Below are 21,781 nucleotides of genomic sequence, written 5' to 3'. Positions count from 1 at the left end.
TTAACCTAATTGCCTCATAGGAAATATTGGAGCCAGGCATTTCAGGGAAGGCTTTGTATATTTTACTTCCTTAAGACTCTTTTCTGGTCAGAGGGAAATACTTAAATCTGTTTTAATCCAGCTTATGTAACCTAGTTAAATCAACATTCCCCAGCCTCCTGAAGTCATTGAACCTTGTAGTATTTATCCATGGAAAATACTTTCCGTGACCAACACCATAGAGACAAAACAAAAAAAAATGTCAATAAGACTTGTTATCTCTTTGCACATAACGATTTCCATCAATTGTTAATATTTATTAACAGGAAATACTTACTCCGTCTAGCTTTCTTTATAGTCTGGAACATGATGGCTGAGAAAGAACCTAATAAAATCTGTGAAGTCATTAGTGGCAAGGACCAAAGGGCTTTCAGAATTGTTTTTCAAATTTTCGAATTCTAGGATAAAGTGATTTATCTTTTCTTTCTTCCTCTCTCCCTCCCTCCTTCTCTCACTTCTTTCTTCCCTCCTTTCTTCCTTTCTTCCTCTCTTTCTTTCTCTTTTTCTTTCTTTCTTTCTCTTCCTTTCTCTTTCTCTCTTTTTCTTTCTCTCTCCTTTCCTTCCTTTCCTCCCTTCCCTTCCTTTCCTCCCTTCCCTTCCTTTCCTCCCTTTCCTTCCTTTCCTCCCTTTCCTTCCTTTCCTCCCTTTCCTTCCTTTCCTCCCCTCCTCCCTTCCTCCCTTCCTTCCTTCCACACAGTAAAGCACCCAGATCTTAAATGTACAGTTCAATAAATTTTTACATACGTGCATACACTCACATAAACCTTACTCAGCTCATAACGTAGAATCTTTCTATTATTCCAACAGGGTCCCTTCTGCCTCCTCCCAGCTGACTATCTTCAGAGTGAACCACTGTTGTTACCTCTGCTATCATAGATTAGTTCTACATATTTTTTAAATTATTTTATGTCTGGCTTTTTTCACTCAATATTTTCTCTGTGCAGTTTCTCCATATTGTTGAGTATAACTGTAACCTGTGGTTTTTCACTGTTGAATAATATTTAATTGTATGAATATCTCCTAATTTCTCTATTCCATTAGTGAGGGACATTGGATAATTTCCAGTTTGGGGCTCTTTTGATTAAAGGTACTAAGAATATTCTTGTACATATCTTCTGATAGAAAGAAGCACTCACTTCCATACCAAGGAATGGAGTTCCTGGGTCTTTTAGCCTGAATAGATACTCCAAGGTTTCCAAAAGTGAATTCTAGTTTACACTTTGACCAGCAGTTCATGATAATTCAAGTTTTTCCACATCCTTGTCAACATTTGGTATTGTCAGTGCTTTCAATTTTAGCCACCCTAGGAGAGTTGTAAGAAAGGTTTATTCTTGAATTAAAACCAAGACAATTTTAAGATGAATGAATCAAAGTATAGGTTCAAGCAAAGGGCCATTAATCTTACAGAGCTTATTGGAGTGCCACAAGTAGAAAATAGTAAGAGATTTGTTGAGTTGATGTTTATTTAAATAAAACCCCCAGATCACCTGCCTCAGCCTCATTCAGGATGCTTGGTAAATATACATACCCCTGGTTATATATATAACCCTGATCCACTGAGTCAGAATTCCTGTCCTCGAATTCTACATGTGTACCAAACTCCCGTAGTAACCCTTATAGACATTAAAGATTGTAGGTACACCACTACATACATATTTGAATGACAGAGGTCTCAAATGGCAATGTAGAAACTGGGTTAAATCTATGTTGACTGTATTTTGAGGCTAACAGTTGAGGTACTCTGAAATCAAGACAGCCTCAGAAAATCTCAGTCACCCTTGATGTCCACAGATCTCAAATATGGGTAATTGGAATTCCGCAGGGAAAAGAGAATGAGGCCAAGGAAATATTTGAATTTTCTTCAGGAGGCTGAGAATTTTCCAAAGTTAGTGCAGACACAAAACCATAGATCCTAGGAGCTTAGAGAACACAAAACAGGACAAATACAGAAAATCAACCAGTCAAACAAAACACATGTAGAAACCGATGACAAAGGAACTTAAAATATTGTTCAAATTGACCAAGCAAATATGTGAAACAGCTAGAATTTAAACCCAGGCAATCTGACTCCAGAACTCCTACTCGTTTTCTTTCCATCTTTATTAAGGTATAATTGGCAAATAAAAATATATATATATTTAAGGTGTTTGCCTTAATGTCTCGATATAGGTATGTATTGTGAGGGAAAAAAACTTCTACTCTTAACCGTTCTGCTGTACGCATCTTCATTTAAAAAAAGAAACCACACTCCCGCACACACACATAAGATCATAAATTATGTGTAACATAAATGTGTAGCAGACTTTATTCCCCATTTCCACTGAGAGAGCCCAATTTGCTCAACAGGTTAGAGCCCATTTTATCTGTTTACCTTTGTTTTCATTAACCCTGTTGCAACAGCAACCTGGTTGAAATGAACAAATCCTCTTTAACTCTTGGAGTTGCATTGAAGGAACTGGCAGGCTGGCATGAAGATACAGTATTTCCTACACTGGCAGATGCTAGCCTCATCTCTCCAATGTGTGGAGAGATGCAATAAATCAGGAAAGAGGCTGTGTAGGCAATTCAGAATGCAGGGTGTGTGGGCGGACTCTCAACAGGGATTCTGATAAATTTTAGAGATTGCTTACCAGCAAGTTCCTTTTACCCCATTTCACTGTTTTCTGGTAGGCTTCTCCTTTTTAAATGGCTTGTAGCAACTAGTTACTAGTATCAGATTTTTTTTTAACAAAGGACAACAATCAAAGACAAACAAGACCAGGCCTTACAGAAGACTTGTCTAATCAAAGGTCAGATGGTGAAATCTAAAGATGCTTAAAATTTTTAGATAATTTTTAGATAATTCTGCTCTGACTATTTGGGTAAACGCCAGCATCTGCTTCTTGTTGTTTCTGCTGTATCAGTCCAGTGCCCCTACTTCCATATCTCCTCCTTCCCCAACTCACGCACACACTCAGAAGAATGTTTACTACAAGCCGTTGCTCTTTACTAGGAGGGAAACGGGGAAGGAGATTTCTAAGGATTAGGTTACATTCCATAGATGAAAGGTTGTGGTTTTACACACAATAATATCATTCAGTCTTTGACCCCTCTGGCTCTTCGGGCTGTAACAGTTCCCTTATAAACCCTAATCCCTGGACACTGTCAGCGTAGATACCATACAGGACTTGCATCTCTGTCAAGAAAACTTTCAAATAAAGTTTCATCTCCTTGATGTTTCAGTGTTACTTCTGCATTTGCCTCTCCTGTGTCTTACATATTTCTGTCTGATATTCTGATCTATGAGGACTTGCCTTTGATTAAGGGCCTTGCTCCTTAAATGTTCTTTTTCAGTTTCTCCACTTTATCAAAAGATTGGAGACACCTCTGGTGACCCAACATCTCTGGCATGCTAAATCTGGGTGTCAAATGCAAGCTTTGATTTGACAAGCCTCTTCCATTTCTAATTTCAATACTGATTTAGCAATACTGAATTATTTCTTTTGGTAGGCATATGATTTTCTTCTCCTCCTCAAACTTCCCTGTGTTACATAGGTTTTTCATAACTAAAGGCAGTGGATTGTTTAGACTCTAATCTTGGACACATGTGCCTTTTTTCTTATGGAAAGACAAGGAAATGGAGCTTCATAAATCAGAATATTCAGCTTAAATATAATTTATAAGGAACAAATACAGTAAATGTAAATCATGCTCAAGAAAGGCTTACTTTCATCTTACAAGTTGGATTGAAAAATCATGTGGCTACATTTCTAAGTGATGAAAAGACATTCTGAAAATAAAATGTCAAGGTTAAATGTAGAGGCACATTTAGTGGATATTTGAGCAATCCCAATGTCCTCAAAAGTGTGTGTGTGTGTGTGTGTGTGTGTGTGTTCCCAGCGATGAGTCTCATGACTTAGCTCATTTAAAAGGTGAATTCTCATCGGGGCTAACTTCTGTGTCCTCGTGAACTTTTAACGTCTCAGTATTTTAAAGAGAGCCTAGAGCTATAATAATCCAATCCAGAAAATATACAGGACTCGAGGCAAAAAGAAGCCTGGAAGACTACTGCTTTACTGTCAAAGAAAATCTGAAAGAACTGTTATAGATTCAAATTTCAACTGTGTCCAGATTTCATAGCACTCTATGATTAAGGGAGAAATCTAGGAATAGTCACTACAGACACTTGTGTTCCTTATGTTAGAAGCAAGATATGAAAATGGTTCAGATGGCTAGGATTGGGATGACATGGCACTGGAAGATGCAGCCCAAACCAATAGAAATTTGATGCTTGAGTAGAGATTTATGATTTTAGAATCAACAATTCTATAAAGTCATTTCTAAGGTTGGTATCATCTTATTCTTCAGTTTAGGCACATTTTGAAGCTATTCTTTACTGTAATAGTGAAGTTGTAACATTTGACATCTTTATGTAGAAGACTTAATTTAACCAATATAGCTTTTGTTGACTCCAAGCTGTTGATGTTATGATAGCAATGCGTTTATCAGTTATAAGATGTTTTTTCAATCTCAGTTCTGTTTTTATGGACTGATCAGTATTCAGCTCTTCCTTTGACAGAGACTGTCTCCTGGCTTGTGAGGCTGTATGTTCTCACGGTCACAACATGATGGAGTGTGTGTGTTGATATACAGATTTTTGTAGCTGAAGGCATGTATTCTGCTATGCTCCATTACTCTGCATACAAAGGAAAACATTTCGATTGTAGCAAGCTCACTTGAGTTACCGAGAAGATGTAGCTTCTGTAAGGGGTAAAGGACAGTGCTACATTTCCCTGTGGCTTTGTTGTTTGTGAATTTGACTTACTTGTGTATCCAATCCAGGTGTCTCCTGATTTAAGGAGACCCAGTATACAAAATCTAAATTTGTAAAATGAAGGATCCATGAGTCTGTATTTGTTCTTATTCTCTTGTTAAGTCACAGCTTTTTACAATAACTTTGACAATAACTTTTTACAATAGTGCCAAATTAATATTCAGTGTGGTACAGGGCTTGAAGTCTGGGAGTGCCAGATTTGACCCAAAGCATCAATTCTTCTTGCTGGGAGGTTTTTGTCAGGATCTTTAACCTCTCTGGGCTTAATTTTCTCATCTGAAAAAATCAGAGAAGTAATTGTGCTTGTATATAAGAATCTGATGCGATAATTCATGTCAAGCATATAGATATTTATGTGTGTATGAAAATATATGTGTATCTGCATATATACATATGTATTTATGATTTACATAGTGCTCAAATACAGAGTGTGCTATTATTACATAGTGCTCACAGTGTTTTATGGAAAATGAGACACATGTATAAAATCAATAGATGATGTACACATACAATTTTTAGCAGCAGATTTATCTTAGTAATTATGTATTGCAGAGACCACTATTCATTTTCATTCCCTGCACACACACTTACTTACTTACTTACTATGGAGGTGGGTGACCTAGAGGCGTACTGGATGGGGCAGTGAATCCACCTGGACTGTTTTAAAATCATCACAGGCAACATGTCATGTTCATGTCAGAGACTCGATCGGGCACCCCTTTCCCCAGTAAATCCCTGTCAGAGTTTGGGTTCCCCAGAAAGCAGGCTCAGAGAAGGAGATCTGGGTGTTAGGAGTTTGTTGGGTGGTGTCCTCCTATTCACCACCTGCTGGGAAAGTGAAAGATGCAGAATTCAGGCTGTGATTCAGTCCTGACAAGATCTCAACCAGCCCCAGTTCTGGAGCTGGGGTTGACCTTTGGAGTTCACGGGGGGCTGGGCTAGCTGGGAGCTGGACTTTTACACCTGCTTCCTCCCACCCACCCCACCAGTCATTGGATCCTGGCTGCTTTCAGGAAGAGGGCCGTGACCTCAGGCAAAGTGGCTCTCTTCAGCTCAAGGCATTGCCCAAAAGGGCCGACAGCTGAGAGCAGTCAGCAGGCAACTCTCACTCCCAGCAGCTGGGGAGTTCTTTAGGCCTTACGGGGAATCTAAGTGACATGGCACAGAGTCTCCCATTCAGTAGAACCGATTATTGTCAGAAATTGATTTGGCCTAAGTTATCTGGTCTCTACTTTTCTCTTGTCTTTCTCCCTCTATTTTTTCCTTCTCTCCCACCCTTCCATCAATCACTTATCGTTGGCCTGCTATGCAGTGGGCACCCTAGTGAAGTCTAGAAATTAAACTATTTTTAAAAAGAGATTCTCTTCCCTTTCCAAAGCTTCTATTCACATGCAGAGACAAGCCAGGCAGCAAAACGGGCAGAAGCGATGAACTATGGAGTTGGAAAAATAATAATTCAAACTTCTGCTGTCTCTTACCATCTATGTGATTGTGTCACTAAAATTCTCAAGCCACATTTTCCTCATTTTTAAAATAGGGATAACAGTTAAACCTATCCAGAGGACTGTCCCAAAGAATAAATTAAAGAATGAGAAATTATTCACATTTATCCCCAGCCCATCACAATTGTCCAATAAATTATTGATATTTTTATTATTGATAATAATGATGTCAAAGGTTTATGAATCCATTTCCATGTAACTCCTTTACCTTTGTTGAGTAAAACAAAAGATACCTCACCTAGGAGAAAAGCTCAGTGATTGAATGACCTGATGTGTTAGACTCTACCCTTCACGTACTCTGTACACTAGGGATTCTGTGCCTCAAGGGCCTTCCACTGCAAGGTATGCTCTAGTGACTACTCCTGGCTGGACTGCTCAGCGTTCAGCGCAAATGGTCTCTTCTCTTTCTTGAACCACGCTCCCTCTGACACCTCATCCTCCCTGACTTTTTCCCTGTCCCCAGCCATTCATTAGCAGTGTCTCCCTGTTGGCCTGTCTCACTGATCTACCCACTCAGTGCGAGAGGTCCTCAAAGGATCAGCCTTAGGGCCTCTCCTCGGTCCATTCCCCTTTCTCTTGGACAGTGGGTTTATATGTCAACTCTGTGATGTTGGCTCCCAAGCTAAACTCCAGACCCGACTTCTCTTTGCAGCTCCCAGCTGGTACTCCACGCCCATTTTGCATTTCTGTTGACTATCTCATAGGCATGGGCAGTTCAGATTTATTCCATGTCCTGACCTTAAGTATTGATCTTTTCCTTCTGACTTGTTCACTCAGTGTTCTCCATGTCAGCAGTGGCCCTTTCTTTTCTTTTATTGACCAAGTAAGAAACACAGAGATGATTCTTGCTCTCCATTTCTTTCTTGACTCAATACCTAATCTACCACCAAACCCTTTTGTTCTACATTCAAAATATGTCCTCTCTTCACATCTTGATCACCATCTTCTAGTAGAAGCCACCATCATCTATGGGCTCAACAACAGCTCCAGTTTCCCAGCTAGTTTCCCTCCTTCCAGATGTCACCTAGACCCTCAACTGGGACATTTTTTATAGCCAGAGAGAGTTTTTAAATATAAATTGTATCCTGTCACTGCCCTGCTTAAAACTGTATTTTGACTTCGCATCACAGTTGGAGTAAGTAATGGGATCCTTGATCTTGCCTCCAAGACCAAGAATGATCTTACACTTGCCTGCCCTTCTGTCCTCGTCTCAAGCCATTGACCTCTTCTATCCTCGTCTCAAGCCATTGGCCTCTTCTATCCTCGTCTCAAGACATTGACCTCTTCTATCCTCGTCTCAAACCATTGGCCTCTTCTATCCTCATCTCAAGCCATTGACCTCTTCTATCCTCATCTCAAACCATTGACCTCTTCTATCCTCATCTCAAGCCATTGACCTCTTCTATCCTCGTCTCAAGCCATTGGCCTCTTCTATCCTTGTCTCAAGCCATTGGCCTCTTCTATCCTCACCTCAAGCCATTGGCCTCTTCTATCCTCATCTCAAGCCATTGGCCTCCACCCGTCCCACAACCCTACCCCACCTTGCTGGCCTTCTTGCCTTCACTGAAAGTAGTAGTCTACACAGAGCATTTGCATATTTTTTTTCTTCTGCCTCCACCCTCTTTCACTTTACTCTTCACCAGTCTTCCTCATCCTTCAGATAGTAGTGTACTTCCCTCACTAAACTACAGCTCTGTGAGTACAGAGACCATATGGATTGTATTCACTGCTATACCCAGCACCTAGCCTAATGGCTGCATTAGAAGATCATTGTTTTGTTTGTTTGTTTTGTTGGCTTTTTTTTTTGGTTGCGTTGGGTCTTCGTGGCATGTGCACGAGCTTTCTCTAGTTGCAGCGAGCGGGGGCTACTCTTCATTGAGGTGCGCAGGCTTCTCATTGCTGTGGAGCATGGGCTCTAGGCACGTGCGCTTCAGTAGTTGTGGCTCACGGGCTTCAGGTGTTGTGGCTCATGGGCTCTAGAGCGCAGGCTCAATAGTTGTGGCACATGGGCTTAGTTGCTCCGCGGCATGTGGGATCTTCCCAGACCAGGGCTCAGACCTGTGTCCCCTGCATTGACAGGCGGATTCTTAACCACTGTGCCACCAGGAAAGCCCCAAGATCATTGTTTATTACATGAAGGCTGACCCAAAGCAGGCATAGCCTTTCTAGACATAGCGTGAGTTTGAATCAGGTGTCTTGGTTCTAATCTCTGCTCTGCTAACTACTAGGCATGTGACTTTGGGCCGGTCCTTTTACTCTTCTGGGCCATTTTTTTACTTTCATAATGGGGATGATACCATCTCTCCTCCCTTTCTCACAGGGCCATTCATTCAGCAAAACTTTAACAAATATCTACGACATGCCGAGCACTGGAGCTACTCAGTTAAATGAAACCCACATTCTCTTTATAAAGAGACTAGAATTTGGAAGGAAAGAGAGTCATGTGAACAAATTCATGATTATATTATAATATAGTAAGTGTAATGCTAGAAACAAGGCACACCTTTATGAAATCTCTAATTTGAAAGAAATGTATTGAGTCAGGTACTATGCTAGGCACTTTCAAATTTACTACCTAATTTTACTTTCACATAGAAAGCTCAAAGCGTTGAAAATCCGTCTTCTCATTTTACAGATGAGGAAACTGTGACTCAGTGGCCTTAAGTAAGCTGCTCCAGCTCATAGTGCTAACCCAAGCTTTCTACTCCAAGTTCAGGTTGCTTTCCCAAAATCAAACAAACAAACAAAGTTAAACTAAGTTGTGATTATATTATTGCTAGAAGAATGAGTTAACTAATGTTGAACTGAAGTATTTTATAGCCAAATCTAAGTCAGAAGAGAAAGCTGTACCAAAGAATCTCACTTTTCCTTCAACTTCCACTTTTTTCCTAGCTTTCTCTGGGTCCTTTTTTTTTTTTTTTTTGTGGTACGTGGGCCTCTCACTGTTGTGGCCTCTCCCGCTGCGGAGCACAGGCTCCGGACGCGCAGGCTCAGCGGCCATGGCTTACGGGCCCAGCCGCTCCGCGGCATGTGGGATCTTCCTGGACCGGGGCACGAACCCATGTCCCCTGCATCGGCAGGCAGACTCTCAACTACTGCGCCACCAGGGAAGCCCTCTGGGTCCATTTTTATTATCACTTATGATTGATTATAGAAAGAGTCTATTATTGGCTATAGTGTGTCTTTATTTGTACCCACAGTAAACAAAGTGTTTCCTGCAACAATGATTTGAAACTTTTTGAGGTTAGAGAACTCTTGTATGTGACATTTTGGTCCCAAAATACTGACCCTAGTGTGTGGTTACTGGAGAAAACCCAAGTGGGCATTGCTTTGTTTTCTTTCCAAATAATTCTTGAAATGTCTTATTGCACCTTACAGTTCTTTAGAGAGAGCTCAATTAGAGATTAAACATACGAGATATACATCCTATAATAATGGAATTATACAAAAAAGGAAGTAAGGACAGCTAAGTGACCTGAACCCTCAAGCAGTAGCTGAGAGTAACAGTGAGGGAAGCAGTGTACAATGTAGGTATTGGTATAATTATAAACTGGCTGTACTTTGTAAGGCGGATGTATAGTACATTTCACCTGTGGGAACAGAGGGACCCATGGCTCATCAGAAACTCACCTGTAGAACATCCTCAGTCTTAGGACTGGTCATCATCATCATCATCCATTGATAACTTCTGTTGAAAGCTTATGGGCCAGGCACTGTGCTTTCTATGTATCATCTCATTTAATCTTCATAAATATGCCTAAGACAGAGGTAGTGTTATCATACTCATTAGTAAGGTGAGTAAATGAAGACTTACATCAGGTTAAGTAACTTGTGTAAGGTAGCATGACATGTAATTGGTGGAGACGTGTTTTGCGCCCAAGCATCTGACTGCACATGTGTGCCCTTGACCATCATAAAGCCATTGGTCCGTGCTGTCAGGGTCATCCAGTTCCCCCATCCCCTGTGCTGCCAGTCTTCAGGGGTGATCTAATTCATCACAGCAAGAGCTCTCTCCCTTCTCCTTTCACTCTGTTCTTCCCACCTTCCTCCTGCTCCAGCATCGTGATCCCTGGGATGAGAGATGGGAGAGAAGAAAGCTGTCATCCGTGCTTGTCTCTAGTTCCACAGTCCTTAGCACCATCACTCACCTGAGCTACCAGGGGGCTGTTGCAACCCTGAAAGTCTTTTTGCGAAGTCAAGGTACTGGCACTACAGACGTGGCATCACGTGTACTGCAGTTGCAACATGGGACTGTTCCCTTCAGAGTCTACCACACCCTGTTACTCAAGTTTCCCTTGACAAAGTTCATTTTGACACTGTCCAAATCCTATTTCACTAGGTTATTAAGCAGTATTCTGAGTGTTGGCAATAGAAAAGTGAAAAGATACACCCTCGCTTTAAGGACCTTTCAGTAGGGGAAGAGACACCTGTAACAGCACCTTATACTTTACCTGTAGGTTCCAAGGGAAGCCAGGGAGAAAGTAAGATCTGAGCCAACCCTTGAAGCCCATCAGACAAGAAGTGGGGAGGGAAGACATGAGAAGGCAGAACATGTAGGGAGACACGAATAAAGGGAACACCGAAGAGAGTCTGATCATGCTGCTTACCTTATTCCAGCATAACTTTTAGTGATGTAACCTGTTGACATCAAATTTTGGACTTTAAGTTCGGTGAGCTTATTTTTTTTTAATATCTTTATTGGCATATAATTGCTTTACAATGGTGTGTGAGTTTCTGCTCTATAACAACGTGAATCAGCTATACATATACATATATCCCCATATCTCTTCCCTCTTGCGTCTCCCTCCCACCCTCCCACTCTCCCTATCCCACCCTCCCACTCTCCCTATCCCACCCCTCTAGGTGGTCACAAAGCACCAAGTTGATGTCCCCATGCTATGCGGCTACTTCCCACTAGCTATCTGTTTTACACTTGGTAGTGTATATATGTCCATGCCACTCTCTCACTTCATCCCAGGTTACCCTTCCCCCTCCCTGTGTCCTCAAGTCCATTCTCTACGTCTGCGTCTTATTCCTGTCAGTGAGCTTATTTTCACTCCCTCTTGGAGGACAAAAGGGAACATTATGTAGATGTGCATCCTTTATTGTCTCTTCAGCATTGAAGCAATGCCAGACAGTGTCAGTTTTTATGGTCTTGGTTTCCTCAAAATTTTGTCACATCAAACAGGGGAACCTTATTTCACTTCCATTACTCTTATATTCATGAGGACCCTTCAGTTAAACCTCATTGGAAGTGTTGTGGTTATGGGCTTTGAGGCATTTCAAGATCAGATGCATGGAAATTTTTACTTGTAGAACTGAATTGGGATCCTTGTTTGTCTTGTATGCTTTGGAACTTTATCTCCATGAATGTGTTTCCTCATCCTTAAAATGGAGAAAAGAATGCTTCCCAAGGTGATTTGTGGATTAAATGGACTAATGGATGGGAACAGGCCTAACACATAGTAGGTGCTTTTCTCAAAAGTATGTTTTGTGTTGGTTTGCCTCCTTATCTACCTAAGTCCCATGAACGCCTCTTGGATTAGCATTTTGAGAATCAGTTAGTTGAAAGCAAACATCTACATCAGTGGTTCTCAACCAAGGGTGAATTTGCCCTCCAGCAGACATTTGGCAAAAATCTGAAGACATTTTTTTTTTTTTGGCCACACACGTGGCATGCTGGATCTTAGCTCCCTGACCAGGGACTGAACCCTTGCCCCCTACAGTGGAAATGTAGAATCTTAACCACTGGACTGCCAGGGAAGTCCCTGAAGACATTTCTGACTGTCACAGCTGGGAGTAGGTGCTACTGGAATCTAGTTGGTAGAGGCCAGGGATGCTGTAAGACATCCTACAGGGCCCAGGGCTTCTCCCCACGAAAAGGGATTACCCAGCCCCAAATGTCAGTAGCGCCCAAATAGACAAGGTCAAGCAGGTAAGACCCACACTACTTGCATGTCATATTGATGACTTTTGAAATTTGGGATGTACTAAATCAAATTTTCTTTTCCTTTTTACCACTACCTCCTGAGAAGGGACACCCACTGTCATCATCAGGATGCCAGCCTTTCAGGTGCTTCCATGATAGTTTTGGAATGAACTACAGCACTCCCTATAGCATTTTGGGTGGGACCCTTAGCTTTCTTTAGGTCTGCATCCTAAAAATGGCAATGACACTCTCTATTCTACTGCCTTCATTGAGTACTTAATCAGCACAACATGGGGGTGAGGGTATCATTTCATCCCCAGTTTACAAGTGAAAACACTGAAGCCTAGAAAGGTGAATCATCACAACAGTAACCGTGGAGCAAATAAATGGTCAATCCAGCCCTGACTTTCAACTCCAAACCCAAGACCTCTTTCTTTTTCACCAGAGCTTTCCTGATAGATCGTATGGTCCTCATGGTCATTGTTATAGGTTTTATCACGTAATTGCTTTTAGGATGTTTAATACCTGCTGATCTTACATCTGCAGGTAACTCTTCAGCTCCCCAGAGACAGGAGCACTGTTTCCATCTCTTCTGCTGAATGTTTCCGGAGCCGGGCTAGTACTCACTTGTTAATCTTTCTACCAAAGAAATCCCTGGTATTAATAAAGTCCAACACTGAAAAGCTTAAGTAAAACAACGAATTTCTAGGTATCAGGAAGAGAAAGTCGAAGTAGCTTTGAAACTTTTTTAAACATCCCTCTGGCATTGGGTCACTGGCTCAGATGAATTCGTGCGGAGAGGCCAGCAAGCCCAGTGCCTGCCTCTGCAGCAGATGAGCACTGTACATGTCGGGCTGTTATGGCCATGGGTGGAATATCGAGGCGGAGGAGGAGGCTGTCAGCAGCCATCTCACGTGCTTCCTGGTAATTAATTTTAAAAGATGCCTGATGCATGGTGGGCTGCTCACCTAGTGACATTCAGTTAACAGAGAATCCCCAAGACAATGCATACAAATTCTGACAAATAAAAGCAAATGTACCAAGAGGTCTGGTTTACCTATCAAAACCAGAAAAGACCTTGAAGGTGGTTTATGATATCATAAATCTTCGGCTATAGTCTCCGCTATGTTGATACTATACTTCTTCACTTGGAAAATCTGCTCTGAGGTACAAGGGAAGTAATTACTGAGTCTTCCCAGGGACTAAAACGGAATCCCCAAACAAAATGTTTTAAGGTTTTCTTAAATTAATTTTTGGAGGGGATTTGGTAACTGTGTGCTACCAACAACATCACGGATTTAACCTTTAATTTACTGCCTGGAAGCTGTGTATTCCTTCTTGGAGAGCTGAAAAATAGCGCACAGCCATATTTCCCCTCTGTTTGAAAAGCACTGTAAAATTTCTTTCTGACTTTATATTTCGTGTGAGAATTACCATCATTTTAGTTTCCTCCTATTAACATCATTGGCACCTGAATATATTCAACCAAAAACCTAGATTGTCTAAAACAGTCTTTTTATCCTGGGATAAACCATAATGGAAAAGAATATAAAAAAGAATGTATGTATTTGTATAACTGAGTCACCTTGCTCAACAGCAGAAATTAATACAACATTGTAAATCAACTATCCTTCAGTAAAAAATAAATAAATTAAAAAAATTTTAGAAGTCTTTTTACCCAAGACTGGTTTAAAAAATTCAATATACAGTTCCCATCAGTATGGTAAATTACTTACAGTGATCACAATGCAAATGTCCGTTAACCCTTCTCTTCCTCAGCACAGGGAAGGGGCCTTTAATTTACTGCTAATCATTCTGAATGTAGCCAAGTAAGTGACCAGGCTTGGCAGTGGGCTGCCTTCTCAGGTAGAAGTGAGAGGAGACTTATTGGTCTTGGAAGGTTTTGTGCACATTCTCTCCAGGAAATGAAGCAATGGGTTGGCTGACCTCAGAGTCCTGTTCACTCTGGTGCTGGTGATTTGCAGTCACCCTTAGGAAATCAGGCACTGGGTTGGGGGTTACCTAAGAAGATAGGTTTGCTCTGCACATTAGGTTATAAAAAACGGAAGGCCTGTTCAGACTAGTCATCAACCACCCTTGGTCTCGTTTGCTGTTAATCTAGAACAGGCCGCACAGGGTGGAATCTCAGAACCTGAAGTCCATTCCAAAAGTTAGTTGAAACCCTGAAGGCAAGGTTGCCTGAATCCCTTTCCATTGCAAGTGGGAGGGACGTGGGGGAGGAAAGGTTAAAAGTCAGATGTTGAAAGTGGCAACTTGTGAGTCAAATATGACCCATGTACATGCTTTGTTTAGCTCTCATAATATGGGGGGAAAGGGCAAATTTTAAATTAGGAGGTTTCGTGAAACTTCTGGATTTTTCATTCTTAACTTAAAAATAGGAGCCGTAGCAACACTCAGCCTGTATTCTAGCATAGCAAAATGGGTTGGAATCGCACATTTTAGAAAAACAACAACAACAAAATATCCCATCCACTGTCATCCACCAAGTCCCAGTTGTCCCTTAGATTGGTCCTCTTCACGCAGTTATGTTATCCTGACATTTGAGTTTGTAACCTCAGGTGTAATTGGATAAGGAGGTGGCCCAGGTGCATCAAAACATACAGAAGTATGCAGTTAGACTTAAGGTGTATTCCACATTGTATAATAATTAAAATACCAAAATTTGCCAATGATTAACTTTTTGAAAGTAAGCTACCGTGGGTTCTCATTATTCTTACTTGCCTACACCCTGATGGGCTTTCTTGAAATGATGATAAGCAGGACAGGACAGCAGCTCAACTGACAATTACAGATAAGCTTGGCTCTGTAAGTCAAGATTCTCTTGAGTACACGTAGTACAAATGAGCTCAACTCATTCCCCACCCCACCCCTCCCCCTCCCCCTCAATATTGACTTATATAAATGAGAAACCCACGGGTGTCTGACTTCAGGCAAGGCTGTTTTTAGGAAATCAAATAATGTTATCTTATTTACCTCCCTCTCTCCCTCCCTCCTCTCACCGCCCCCGTTTCTCTTTCTCAGCTCTGCTTTCTCTGTTGGCTTAATTCTCTAGCAAATTCTCTCCATATGGTGGCAGAGACAGCCACTGATAGCCAGTCTAAGCTTATATTGCCCCTTGGGACATGATCTAAGTAAGAAAGAAAGAGAACTTCCCTCTTAGAAACCATAGCAATTCTACTAAATTTTATTTGCCCTGTCTGGGTCACACACCCAGCATTAAGAAATTTGTTCAGTACCTCCCTTGAGTCAGGCTCTAGCTAGGTGGTTGGAAACACCCTTACATGATGGGAGGAGTGGGAGGGAATCAGAAAATAAAGGGTAAACATAATAAGAAAATTATGTAGTCCTTTAGAAATGAAAAGTCCTGTAGTAAAAGCCCCACCAGTTGAGGAGGAGCAGCCCTCCCTGCCAAAGGCAAAACATAGCTCCTTTTACCAGAAATAGGCAGGGATGCAGTGTAGGCAAAAACCGAGGCATTCATAATCTACAAATGAGTGTTTTATGACGGTGAACATCATCTTGTGTCTCAGATGTGCTGCTTCAGGTTGGGCAGAAAAAGGAAAAAAAGACTAAACCTGGCTACCCTATAAGGTAGGCATCCCAAAATGGCATGTGAGACTTGTATGATGTGCTCCACGCCCAGCCATGTCAAGCTTCTAAGAGTTCCCTAAAGTGGACCATTTGATTGTCATTTCCGTCTCTGCCGAAGCTGTTTCCTGTGCCTCCAGAGCCCTTCCCCTCCTACTTGTGTTTTTTTAATTCAAGGACCTCAGCTAAGTTAGGTGCCCCTCCTGTGGGCTCTGGAAGAATCTGTACTTGTCCCACTGGCAGGGAAGTTACCTTTCTCCTCCTGGTTCTTCATCGTGAAATGTGTTCAGTCCCTGGTACAGACCTAGACCTCGTGTGATGAAGGAAGGGTGAATTTGTTTCACAGCTCCTCTCAAAGACCCCTCAGTCTCCTGTCACTCTTCACTGTGGGAAGACCGGAGGGTGGTGGCCATTACAGCCTTGTGCATCATGAAGTTATGCCCGTGTTTGCACTGCTTGCCTTTAAGTCCTCAGAGACAGTGACGTTTTCTGGCCCTCATGCTCCCTACACGAGAACCGGCAGAAGCCTGGTTGGGGAGCATGTCAGGCTCTGGGAAGGATTCCTGGGCAGCAGTTTAGAGAGGTGGTTAAAGAGCATGGCTTCTATGTATATTTGTCTCCCAGATCTGCAGCTTAGTAGGTATGTGACCTTTAGCTATGTTTAGTAGCTATTAATCAATTATAGATAATAAAAGTGTCTTCACAGAATTGTTGAAAATGAGGTAATCCATGTAAAGCTCTTAGAACAGTGTTTAACACTTAGTAACGGCCCGATCAATGTTTACTATTATTATTGTGATGATGAGGAGGGTTAACACATGTGAATGTAAAAGCCGTAATAGCACTCCTCTATTTTCTGCCTACCATAGCAGCCTCCTCCACCTACATGGTTACTGGACTCTTTAAAAAAAATCTTGGCTTTATCCTGTAGTCTTGGTCTAACTCCTACTTACTCCCTAAGTCCCAGGTTAATTATCCTTTACTCCCTGACAGCTCCTTGATACCCAGACTAGCTTAGCTCACCCACTTCTGGGCTCCCATATGTGCCCTTTCTTAGGATTGACCCATCACATACCTGTAAACATTGATCGTTAACTGCCTTCCTTATCAGTCTGAAAGCTCCAGGAGGGACCCTGTCTTGTTCCTCATTATCCCCAGCATGAATAACAAAGTGACAAGACATAGTGCTCAAAAAGTGTTTGTTGAATTAACAGTTGGATTTTTATGATAAGCAACAAAAAGTTACAATATAAATTGAAAAAAAAAAAAGATGCAATTGATGATTGACTGCTTATCACCTCCCTGACCCACACTTGTTTGGACACTCTTTATTTTGTGGTCAGCAGGAGGTGGTGGGTCAGGAGATTGCTAGGACGTTTCCTCCTGTAAATGATCTAATGTTTGTGAAGAGTTTTCAGAACCACAGACTTAAATGGCTCTGTAGAAACCATCCAAGAAAGGCAGCAAATCAGATTTTGTTCATAAATTCCTCGGTGTACAGATGACGATCTTTTCTAGAAGTTGTTTTATCAGGAAACTCTCTTATATAATTTCCCTTAATCTTTCTCCTAAGACTTCTATTTTCTTACTGCTGAAGATAAAGCACACCTAAAGGTGTAGTAAGAATTAGGAAAAGCTCTCATGTTTTCAGTATTCTTTAACTTTTCTCAATTTTCCTTTCTATCAATGGAAATAATGAAAATAACAGCAAGAACATCTTTAGTCTCAGGGCTGAAACAACTTGAACAGTCAAGCCTATAAGAGGTGAAATGTTGATAGGTACAATTGTTTGTACCACACAGTGGGAAATGCACAAACTTTTATTAACTGGTAGAGTTTTGTTACTTGTACATTCAGAGCTGATGGTATTAACCCAAGTAGGAGATAAAATTCTGATAGGGCTTATGTATCCACATTTTGATCAGTCAGATGCATTGATGGAACAGTTGAAGCTGGAGGTTCTTGGGGGAAGGGGACATCTTTGTTTCCTTGTCTGCAAAAAAATTGAACCACGTACACTGGAATAAAACCCTCCCTCTGAGCACTAATGATGGACCAGCCAGCCTCTCGGGACCAAAGCGCCCAAGTACCTTACCAGCACCTCAGCAACTCTGGCTGCTGAATGTCCCAGTCTGTAAAACCACAGTCCAAATAGTGAGGACCAGAAAGGGGAGGAGGAAGAGAATTAGATAATCTGAATTTCATGGGTTTTTGCAGTATTTGTTGTTGAGTTGAGGGCCTATCTAAAGAGCTACATATCTGCTATTTGGAGACCAATTATCCACGTAAATGATACCCAAGTCCCATTCAGTGTTTTCTGAACATCACTTCAGGATCAAGGTCTGACAGCAGAATACTTGAAGGCAGGGCTGTCCCGAAAGCCTGGGACTCAGGCTCACCACTCCTTAGCTCTGCACCTTTGAGTATGCCAGTGCCCAGAAATGAGGAAAGGGATAGCAAAGGAAATCTGAAGCCATCAGTTGACTATAGATTTATTTATTTTCTTTTTCTTTTTTTATTTTTTTATTTATTTGTTTATTTTGCTGCATCAGGTCTTAGTTGCAGCACACAGGATCTTTGTTGTGGATGGGGCATCATTCATTGCTGCGCGTGGGCTTCTCTCTAGTTGTGGTGCATGGGCTCAGTAGTTGCAGCACACAAGCTTAGTTGCCCCACGGCATATGGGATCTTAGTTCCCCGACCAGGGATTGAACCCACATCCCCCGCATTGGAAGGTGGATTCTTAACCACTGGATCACCAGGGAAGTCCCTCAGTTGACTTCTTAAAAACATGTTAAGTTCCAGTTGCAAGGCCAATTGCTGCTGTAACAAATTACCACAAACTTCGTGGCTTAAAACAACACAAATTTATTATCTTACAGTTTTAGGGATCAGAAGTCCAAAGTGGGTCCTATGGGGTAAAAATCAAGGTAGAGCTGCATTCCTTCTGGAGGGTGTGGGAGAGAATCCATTTCCTTGTCTTTTCCACCTTGTAGAAGCCTGCCTTCCTTGGTTTGTGGTTGCATCTCTCCAGTGTCTGCTTCCATTGACACATCTCTCCCCTCTTTGGCTCTCCTGGGTTGCTCTTTAACTTATAAGGACCCTTGTGATTAGATTGGACCCACCTGAGTAATGCCAGTACTTGCCCATCTCAAGATCCTTAAGAAAATCACATTAGCAGTGTCCCTTTTGTCATATAAGGTAACAAACTCACAGGTTCCTGAGATGAGGATGTGAACGTCTTTGGCAGAAAGAGCATCATTCTGCCTATCGCAGAAGACGGTCAGAACTACCTGAGTCTGTGTGTGTCCTATGCTTCCTTTCTCATGGCCATCATGATCTGCCCACTGTTGCCAAGCTACCTCAGGTTCCCCTTCCCCCACCTCTTCCACATGCAAATTTTACTGAAGCTTCAGACTACCACCCACCTCCACAACTCCCTGCACTCACTTCCTTGCCAGGCACCGGTCCAGAGCCAAATCGATATTGGTGTGGTTCTCATCAGTGCTGCCCATCAAATATATCTCTTCCCCCCTACCACCTTCCTGGCACGTGATGGAAGCAGAGTTCATGTGTGGACCCTTGGCGGGTGGGAAAGTTCATGTGATTAGTTCTGGCCAAAAATTTATAAATGACTCCAGGCTGAGCATTTCACTGATACTAGGAGACCTTCCAGCACCTCTCTTTTCCCTCTGGTACAATGATCAACAATGTTCAAAATGGATGGACTTGCAGTCGACATGTAGAACAAGCAAGAAATAAATTTTGTTGTAGCCACTGATATTTTGGAGTTGCTTGTTACTGCAGCATGGACCCTAACTTATCCTGACTGATGCATTTAGCAAAGCTTAAAGGGAGGTAAAAGAGAAGTAGGCACAGCGTGGGTTGCTCTTAACTGGTTCTCCCTGTTCACCTGTCTCTACTCAGAGGCCACACAGGCTTCCCTGTTCCTCGATTAAAATGCCCATTAACCTCACCTTCTGGCTGTTGAGTTTATTTTTTGAGGAGGTAGAGAATTCAGTTCCTGAAGCATATATCATAGTACACCCTAAGACTTACCATTGATCACTGGTGGACTCTGTCTTTCGTCATCAATTAGAATGAAAAAAGACCTGCAGGTCTGGTGACTGGGGGTGTTGGAGGGAGAGTACCGGGCCATGCTATTCTCTTTATTTATTGTGCAGGTCAAGCACAGAGTAGAGAGAATTCAGGAATTTGATGGACACCACAGTAGCAAGGGAAGCATGCAGACCGCCCCACCACCCAGGAAAAGAAAGAGATTGAAAGGAAACTATGCCAGGCTGCCAGGCTGCCAGGCTCCTTGTTTTTGCCCACGCTCAGCCCTGCTGGAACTTTTGCCTTAAGCCAGTGATTGGGTTAAGGCGTAGCTCCCACCAGCCAAAGTTGGAACTCCAGCCTAGCACCAGGGGTGCAGCAGGGGAGGTGGGTGCCTGCCAATTAAAACTGGACCTTCGGGCTTCCCTGGTGGCGCAGTGGTTGAGAGTCCGCCTGCCGATGCAGGGGACACAGGTTCGTGCCCCGGTCTGGGAAAATCCCACATGCCGCGGAGCAGCTGGGACCGTGAGCCATGGCCGCTGAGCCTGCGCGTCCGGAGCCTGTGCTCCGCAATGGGAGAGGCCACAACAGTGAGAGGCCCGCGTACCGCAAAAAAAAAAAAAAAAAAAAAAAAAAAAAAAAAAAACTGGACCTTCAAATGCATGTTTCACAGAAACATTATTGTAATGTGGTTAAACTGTGCTGGAGTTTATCTATAACCACAGTTAGAGCATCTAAGTCTTCAGCTGGCTTATCAGTGACATGGGCTCTTATGGGTGAGCCTCAGAACCCATCACCCAACAGAGAGCATTGTTTCTATGGAAACATGCAATCTGTGACCCAAATACCCAGGTTAAATTGTTGCTGATTTATTTAACTCAATGTGTGAGTCAGTTGGGGATTGCCAATATTAGATAAAAATTGAAGTTCTTTTTTGAAAGTTGTGGATTTTTTCCATCCTGCCTATCCATTCCAGTCAGCAGGCATAATGGAGGACCCTCTGTTCTAAAGTGTCTGTGTTTAGATGGAAACTTCTGTTATGGCAGGATCAGCCCAGAGGAAGATGGAAATCCTTTTCCAGCCATTGTTCATTTGCTTTTCCTCTTATTTCTTGAAACCCTGCAGGGCGAGCCCTGCTGAGACTTACAGACAAAAAGCTTGAGCGAATGGGGATTGCCCAGGAGAGCCTCCGGCAGCACATCTTGCAACAGGTGCTCCAGCTGAAGGTGCGAGAAGAAGTCAGAAACCTGCAGTTACTCACACAAGGTATCCTGCTGCTGCCTAGTGGGTGGATGGAAGGGGAGATGGGAGGAAAGAAACCCTTACCGTCGTGACAGAAGGGAGCTAGGGGAAAACTGGCTTGTTTTGTTTTGGGTTTTTTGCAGAATTTTCTTTCATTAAAAAAAAAGTATACAGATTTAAAGGCCACTTCCCTCCTAAAACTTCTTTTTCTTAGCTCACTAGGGGGAAGGATGTACAGATAAGTAATGGATAAGCAAACAATTATCTGAGCTAATTTCAAGGTCATCACATACAGCTATATAGGCTGTGCACTGCACAACCCCCAGAGTACCAGTTACATAGATCAGTATACGATGGCACCACCTAGAGTTGTACAGTGTGCAGCCTTCACAACTGTACAGTGCAGCCCCAGCTATTTTAGTCTGACTACCGGTTTTGAGGGGGCCTTGGAATTTGAGTGATTCCATAGTTCATATGGCCATGGTATAAGTGGAATTTTTTAGTTGTGTTTTGCTTTACTTCACTTTTCACTGAGAGAAAAACATTTTAGAGGTATATGTCTGTCTGTCTGTGTGTGTGTGTGTATATATA

At 42.2% G+C, this 21,781-nt stretch overlaps 1 protein-coding gene and 1 long non-coding RNA gene across 3 annotated transcripts in view; one reads left to right on the top strand and one right to left on the bottom strand.

Annotated features, from left to right (window-relative positions):
* The window catches only part of SAMD12 (sterile alpha motif domain containing 12), a gene marked incomplete at its 3' end in the record, with an annotated part of 243,925 nt that extends 222,643 nt beyond the window's left edge, over positions 1–21,282 (top strand). Inside the window, exon 4 of the mRNA XM_081258420.1 lies at positions 21,074–21,282. Coding sequence (XP_081114546.1) covers positions 21,074–21,282 — 209 coding nt within the window. The remainder of the gene's footprint in view (positions 1–21,073) is intronic.
* On the bottom strand, positions 4,706–14,133 carry LOC308630235. Of its 2 annotated transcripts, XR_014017787.1 has the most exons (4): positions 14,020–14,133; positions 10,962–10,992; positions 9,985–10,423; positions 4,706–5,128 (listed from the first exon to the last, which is right to left on the bottom strand). It is a non-coding gene; the product is annotated as an uncharacterized lncRNA (long non-coding RNA). The 2 variants fall into 2 exon arrangements; XR_014017788.1 differs by lacking the exon at positions 10,962–10,992.
* Positions 21,283–21,781: the final 499 nt, after the last annotated feature.

This window comes from Mesoplodon bidens (assembly GCF_964165515.1).
Source record: "Mesoplodon bidens genome assembly, chromosome: 16".
NCBI classification, from domain to species: domain Eukaryota; kingdom Metazoa; phylum Chordata; class Mammalia; order Artiodactyla; family Ziphiidae; genus Mesoplodon; species Mesoplodon bidens.
The sequence above is the reverse complement of the archived record's forward strand: the minus strand, read 5'-3'. Positions and strand labels throughout refer to the sequence as shown.